The sequence below is a fragment of the Canis lupus genome, chromosome 1 (genome assembly GCF_048164855.1).
Source record: "Canis lupus baileyi chromosome 1, mCanLup2.hap1, whole genome shotgun sequence".
Taxonomy (NCBI): Eukaryota; Metazoa; Chordata; class Mammalia; order Carnivora; family Canidae; genus Canis; species Canis lupus.
The window spans coordinates 108753507-108760864 of NC_132838.1; the positions used below are offsets into that span (position 1 = coordinate 108753507).

Genomic DNA, 7358 nt, shown 5'->3' on the forward strand with positions numbered 1-7358 from the left:
TTCTGTTAAACTCATCCAATGTTTATTGAACTGTGAACCGTTGCCAATACTGCTGGATCCTACAACTCACTCACGACTCACTCACTCAGATCCCTCTCCTGGCCACCCGAGAAGGAAGCCAGGAGCAGGACCACCCCGAAAGCCTAATGCCAGGGAGTACCAGGGGGCTGGGGGATGCGGGGAGGTGGGGAAAGGCGGGGAGGGGAAGGAGCAAGGCAGGTGGGGTGCAGAGCTACACTCCCGGAGGCGTGCATGCGCGCACACACACAAACACACACACACACAGAGGCAAAGACCAGGGGCATCAGTCTCTGCCCCTACGTGGCAGTCGCAGGGACATCAGGGAAAGACCAGGCGTCCACGAGACATTTCAGTTCTTCCCATCATGAAGCGTCTGCCACGAGGGGCTGGGCCAAGGTCACTGGGCTGTGGGGAGAAGTGGGGAGAACTCAGAGCTCAGCCTGCAGGGCAACGAGGCTGGGTGGGGATCCCATGATAAAAAGAAGACAGACAGATGATGGGCAAAATGCAGTCCTGAGGGAAACTGAGGCACAGAGACACCAGGATGCCTGAGAGGGAGAAGCTGTAACCCCATGGTGACACTTGCTCTCCGGACAAGCCGTCAACTGAAATGGGTTTCTGTGATGCCCGTGTCAGCGCACGCCAGCTGCGAGCCCCACAAGGACCTCTTCATGGTCACCAACCCCCACCCCCACCCCCGTGCAGGCCCCCAGCTCCTCTAAGCCAAGGGAATGTCCTGCTGGGTGAGGATCCTGGTTCACCACAGGCCCTGGGTGCTGAGCCTGTGCTGTTTAGGGTGAGGCCTTGGGCTGGGCGGTAGCAGCCCCTGACTTTGGAAGGACCCAAGGCCAAGGTGAACAGCGGACAGCGAGCTTCCCAGTGGTGATACCCTGTGCATGTTGTGGTGACAATTAAGTGTCCCGGCCGTGCCCCACTGCCTCCTCCCTTCACTGACTCGCACGGCTGTCCTGTGGCTGTGATAACCCATAACCACGCGTATTAACAGCTTTGCTGAATTCCGAGAGTCCTTCCGGCGAATCTCTGAACGGGACGGTGGTCTCGGGGACCCCAGAAAATGAGCTCCCAAAGCATGCAAACAAGAGCCATTTGCCCCTTCTCTCCTTTGTCTTACATAAATCCCATTTTTGCTTATGTGCGATGAAAGCATCCGTGGACGGACCTCTCTGGAAGCCAAGGCAACCAGGTGCTGATTTAAGGAACCGCCTTTGAGCTGCTGAGAGCTCCGAAGCCACAGCTGGTGTGTTTATGCAAAGGGGCGTGCTCTATTTTGGGCTTTAAGAATCGGAATCGCCGCCCCCATCCTCACAGCCACAGAGCATAACTGATTCAGCTCAAACTGCTTTAGAATTACATAATTCTCGACTTTCTCTTTTGTTAACTTGGGGAGACTCCCTTCATTTCAGACCACCACGGGGTGGGGGGAGGCAAGACACTACTTTTGTGCGTATCGCATTAATTCAATCGGCACATTCAAATTCATATTGGTGACCTTGCTCTGCTTTAGTCAAAGACTCTAAAGACCTTGGGTTTCCAGCATTTGAAAACCATTTTCTGGAGCTAAGTCTCCTGGGGACAGGAGCCTGGGTCCACAGTATACTGGGATGGAACAGTGGGGGACAGACGGGAGACTCTGGCACCCGAGTATAGAGACCAGGAGAGGCCTTCCAGGCTCTTAAGTGTCAGGAGCCAGAACCTGGTTCTGGTGTGGGCTAGCAACTGGTGCCCTGTTCTGGAACAGGTTGGGTTTGGGCTCATCTGGAACCCACTGGCTTGGAACTCACTGCTCCTTCCTCTCCCCACCTTTCCCCAGGAGGTACTGAGCAGCAGTTCCAAATCCAGAGAAAAATATGGAAATGGCTCCTTGTTCTAGAATATCACTGGGTTGGAAACCAGTCTCAGGTTCCGTGCACATGAGGGCCTAGCTGGCAATCCCCGTGCGTCAGAGCGGGGTCCCCCCTCACCTCTGCCTTCAGGGCACATTAGCCCTGAGCCAAAGCGGTTTTGATGGCGGCCACCAGCCTCAGAAACTTGCTCTCCGTGTCCACGTAGCCATCACCTCTCTGCGGGTGGGAAGACGATGGAAGGGCTGAGCCAAGACAGAGGTCCCAACTCCCAGCCAGCCTGAGGACAAGGCAAGATGGACAGACAGACTGGACAGACAGACCTACCTTCTTGGAGTGAACCAACTTCCCCGCTACCGTCACTTCAAAGAAGCCGGTGGCCTGGGGAGTCCCCTCGCCACACTGCGGGGGGAGAGAGACATTGGAGGGGCTGAGCGGCTCGCTTGGGGACACCCACACCTCCCCAGGAAATGGAGATTAGGGAGTGAAGGGTAGGGCCAACCCAGGCCACCCTGCTGCCACCCAGGGTTGAGGAACACACAAGGAGACTCATCTTTGGTTTTCTTCCCCCGCCCCAAGACTCACGATGTCCAGGCATCCGGGGAACTCATCCTCTAACTTCTTCTTGAGCTGAAGGTACTGAGAAGGAGGTTGTAGGGGTCACAAGGACGTTAATAGGGGCTGTGCCCAGGCGCCCTCCTCCCTCATCTTCCAGGGACACCTCTGGGGGGACCACTCTGCTTACCTTGGACTTGTAGCCTCAAGCGCCACTGGTGGGAGGGAGTCCAAGAGAATAGGTCGCAGGGAGGAAGAGAAGAGGCAGGCAAGGGGGTGGGGGCCATAGTCAGGGCACAAAGGAAAAGGGAAGGGGGCCCAGGAAGACCAAAGGGGAACCGAGATGACAAAACCAAAGCAAGAACAGAGAAGAAGAAAGAGAATGTTGGGGGGGGGGGTACACAGGAGGTGGACACCCACATATAGGAAAACCAACAGGGAGCAGGGGAGCCGAGAGGGGTTGGGGTGCACAGCAAGGGGGTGACAGGAGAGACCAAAAGTTTGAGATGCAGGAGGGAAGGAAACAGAACCAGGTTAGGATGAGAACCTCAGGAACAGCATCTCCCCCCTCCCCCCCCACACACACCCCAAGGAAGATCTCGGGGATAACCTTGACTCCTGGATCCCCAAGATCCTCCCACTCCTGAGGACGGGATCCAAACCCTTCCCCAACCCCCACGGCAGGCTATTTCAGGACTGGAGTCTGCAGCACAGGCCTTGTGGGAGCCTCAAAATGTCACTCCACCCTCTGCTTTGCCGCGAGTGCGCGGGGACATTTCTCAGGCAGAGACAGATCTGAGCCTTTCAAAGTCAGCGGCTGCCCCAGGGAATCTGACTCAAGCTTCAGACCCGGCCCCACCCTCACCTATAACGAAAATGGAGCTAAAATCCTCCTCCTACATATGCTGAGCGTGCATTTCCTTTTTTTTTTTTTTTTTTTTTTTAATCAAGAGTTTCCTAAGCGCCCACAAGCAGGCCTGCCTATGCAAGTCCCCACAGTGCTAGGTGCCAGCAGGGGGACAGAGCAGTCAACGCGAAAAAAAATCCCCTGTCCACCCGGGGCTTCTGCACGCCAGCGGGGAGGCTGGGTCAAGCACGCTTTAGTAGCACGACCCGCGGCCCTCCGTCTGCGGTCCCTGAGGTCAGCCCCTCCCCCTCCGCAGATGGGGAAACCTAGACCCGACACTAAGGACCGGCGCTAACGAGGGGCAACTGACTGTCTGCATTTCTTGCAAACCCAGGCTGGAACATTCTCGAACCTTCTCGAGAGAGTCGCCGTCCCGCCCTATGATTGTCCGTGGTGCTGGGGGAGGGGAAGCCCAAACGTGGGCAGAGGCTCCTCTCCCAGCACAAAGCTGCCCCCCTGCCCCCCACTCTGCAAACGAGCCCCCGGAGTCGGAGTCTCAAGAGGCAACACACGTGTCTCGGTTCCACCTTCGAGAACGCGAGCTGTCCTGGTGCCGGCCCGGGCAGGTGGGCCAACGCCCTTCCTCCTCGCGCCCCGCCACCGCCCGCAGGGGACCCCGCTCTCCGGGAGGGGTCCCCGAGGGTCCAGCCGCCAGTGCCCAGCACCGCGGGGCCGGCATGGGGCCCCCGGCCGCCGCGCTTACCAGTAGACGACTCGGACGGCGAGGGCCATGGCTGGGGCCGCAGCGCGGGCGGGAGCGGACGGCGAGCTCCGCAGCCGCGGCCGCCGCCCCAGGGGGTGACCCCGCGTTCCACGGCGCGAACCAACGCGCGGGGGGGGGCGCAGAGGGCGGCGGCGGCGCGCGCCCACGGGGGCGGCCCCGGGACCCTGCGGCGCCACCCGGGCCCCCACGCGGGCCCCTCCCCTCCCGCCTGGGGGCTGGACGTCCCGATGGGAGCCCCCGGGGGAGCCTCTCTGCGCGCCCCCTCCCGGCCCCCCCTCCGGGCCCGAATGGTGTGGCCCCGCAGGGCGGAGAGAACGCGCGGGAGCGGAGGGCGGTGGTTTTCCGGCGGGGGCGGGGGGCGCGGACCCCTTTCCCACCCGAGAGCGTGAGAGGGCCGAGGCCTCGGCACTGAGGGTGCGCAGGGCGACCCCACCCGCCGCCCGGGAGCCCAGGGTTCCAGCAAACTGCAGGCAGCGGCTGCCTTACTCAGGCCTGGCAGCTGGAGCCCTGGGGGGGCTCCGTGCTCTCCGGCCTTCCCCAAGGCGGGGCTTCCGGACAGTGCTGGAGGGGCGCTCGGTGGCGGAGCGGCTGCCTCTGGCTCACGTCCTGACCCCGGGGTCCTGGGATCGAGTCCCGCATCGCGCTCCCCGCAGGGAGCCTGCTTCTCCCTCTGCCTGGGTCTCTGCCTCTCTCTGGGTCTCTCATGAATAAATAAAATCTTTAAAAAAAAAAAGTGCTGGAAGCTGGCAGCTCGTTAAGGGATTAGGGCATGGGCTCTTCTCTGAGCCTCAGTTTCTCTGTCTGGAAGATGGGCATAGGCATTCATTTAACAAATATGGACTGCGGACCTACCTGCAGTCAGGGACAAAAAAGGTAGATGAAACCCCTGCCCTGATGGGACTGACTGAGCCTGGGGGCTGGAGGCGATAAGGGAGTTGATGTGCGCCTTAAATTGGCAAGAGCCGAGTCCCCGGGGCTGGAGATGGCTCAGTAAAAACCAACTCTGCCCAAGATCTTCCTGCCACAGCTTCTGTCTCCGCCTCCTGGTCTCTGTCCTCACCTGCTATAACCCCGTCTCAGGGCAGATGGCAGACGAGGTTCAAGTTGGTCGTGTGACTTTCTGATCCCCGTGGTCTTGCAAGGATATAATGAGCCTGGGACATAGAGGACTCCACACAGGGCTGGGTGCAATCAATGTCCCATGAAGAGACGTCTTCCAGAGCAAAGCCCCAAATCTCCAAAACGATGTGCCCCTTGTCTGGTCCCATCCTTCCCTTGTCTCAGTGCCGTAGCCACACAGAACCACTGCAGTCCCATCTCCGTCCTCACCCACTTTCCTGCCTCTGGGCCTTGGCACGTGCTGTTTCTACCCTCTGCTGCTGCCTCACTCCTGCTCGTCCTCCAGGATTGAGCTCCAACATATTGTCACCAGCTAGACCCCAAGACCTGCTGTTTACTGCTGGTACCCCTCGACCTTTGTCCCACATTTTTTTTCTTAAGCCCTTCTTCCTCTTCTTAGCTTGTCTCTCCATTCAAGCAAATGGAAAGCAAAACCACCATTGCAACTGCCCCGACAAGGCCTCCTGGGCAGGCCCAGACCACCCAGACCAGTTTGAACTTAACCCCTGACTCGCACCTGCGCAGATGGGCCATGGGTGATCTCTAGAATGACAACTACCTTTATCTCATTGTAATACTAAAATCTCCACCCAAGGGTGAGCACAAGCCTCATTTACATAACATGCAATGTGTGCACAGGCACGTTGCCTTAAGGCGCATGCATGACCTTATGCCGGCCTCTTCATATGATGACAAGGCTTCCCTATCCAAATATTCATCCTAACCCTAAATTAAAGAAACCCATCCACCCATGCTCGGGGAGCCACTTTTGGAAGCTATTCCCCGAGATCTCCTTATTTGCTGCAAGTAAACTTTTCCTTGTGCTGACGGCTCAACCTGGTGCCGTTCCTGACTCAGCAAGGAGCAAACCCACGCTGGCTCGGTTACAATATTATAAGAAAAATGTTGTGCTTCCATAGAACACTATGGCTTTTGCATAGTACAGCTATATTTGTTTGTCATCACAAAGTGCCATAAACTGTGGCTTAAACCACAGAGATGCATTAGCTCCCAGTTCTAGAGATCAGATGTTGGGAAATCTAGGGCGCCTGGCCAGCTCAGTTGGCGGAGCATGCCAACTCTTGATCTCAGGGTCATGAGTTTGAGCCCAGTGCTGGATGTAGAGTTGACTTAAAAATAAAATCTTTAAAAAAAAAAAAAAAAGAAGAAGAAGTTGGGGGCACCTGGGTGGCTCAGTGGTTGAGCATCTGCCTTTGGCTCAGCTCATGATCTCAGGGTCTAGGGATCAAGTCCTGCATCAGGCTCCCTGCAGGGAGCCTGCTTCTCCCTCTGCCTGTGTCTCTGCCTCTCTCTCTCTCTCTCTCTGTGTTTCTCATGAATAAATAAAATCTTAAAAAAAAAAAAAAGTTAAGATCCAAGTGTCAGTAAAGGTGGTTTCCTCTGAGGGCTGGGAGAAAGAATCCACTCCATGCTTTTCTCCTAGCTTCTGTGTCTTGTTGGCTATCTTGAAGCTCCTTGTAAAAGCATCACCTGGATCTCACATAGTTGCGTGTGTGTGTGTGTGTCCAAATTTCGTCATTTTATAAGGACGTAAGTCATGTTCAATTAGGGGCACACCCTTCTCCATTATGACCTCATCTTAACCACTTAGATCTGCAATGAGCCTATTTCCAATGAAGATCACATTCTGAGATCTCTGGGAGTTAGGACCTCAAGATATATGAATTTGGGGCAGGACATCATTCAACCCATGATAAATCATTCAGAACTCTGGGATCTCCTTTATAATCCTATAAATTGCAGAGAAATGAGAGCAATGCGCAATAATTCTCGGCAGATGCGCACATAAATTCTGTCTATAGGGGGACAACTCTCTCTCTCTCCCCTACTTTGAGCTGCAATAACAAAATACCACGGACTGGGTGGCTTATGGACAACAAACGTGTGGCGGGGGGAGGACACAAATATTCAGGCCACAGCACCTCCCCAGATGTCCTGCCTCCTTGTGAACCTTTGCTTCAGTATTCCCAATCTGTAAAAATGTCTGTTCTTTGATCCTCCTCTGAACAGGTGAAGTCTAGTCCCTAACATATGTTCACTTTTAGATCTGTATGAGTCCTGATATTCCCTTTTCCTCCCCAAAACTATCTTGTAACAATATTGTCCTCAAGAAAGATCTCCTGAGCCCCTCAGGCTGGGTCAGGTTCCC

The 7358-nt window shown here is 56.1% G+C and overlaps 1 protein-coding gene across 2 annotated transcripts; it reads right to left on the minus strand.

The window, feature by feature from the left end:
• SELENOW (selenoprotein W) lies at nucleotides 1-4182 on the minus strand. Of its 2 annotated transcripts, none has more exons than XR_012005981.1 (6): nucleotides 4049-4182; nucleotides 2629-2653; nucleotides 2469-2522; nucleotides 2211-2285; nucleotides 2004-2128; nucleotides 1-426 (listed from the first exon to the last, which is right to left on the minus strand). XR_012005981.1 is itself a non-coding variant. In XM_072773327.1 (6 exons), the coding sequence occupies exons 1-5, from the start codon at nucleotides 4075-4077 to the stop codon at nucleotides 2022-2024; spliced, it is 264 nt and encodes an 87-aa protein (XP_072629428.1). In that variant the 5' UTR covers nucleotides 4078-4179; the 3' UTR covers nucleotides 1-426; nucleotides 2004-2021. The 2 variants fall into 2 exon arrangements, 1 of the variants encoding a protein (XP_072629428.1); XM_072773327.1 differs by having other exon boundaries at nucleotides 2004-2102; nucleotides 4049-4179.
• Between the last annotated feature and the right edge of the window lie 3176 nt (nucleotides 4183-7358).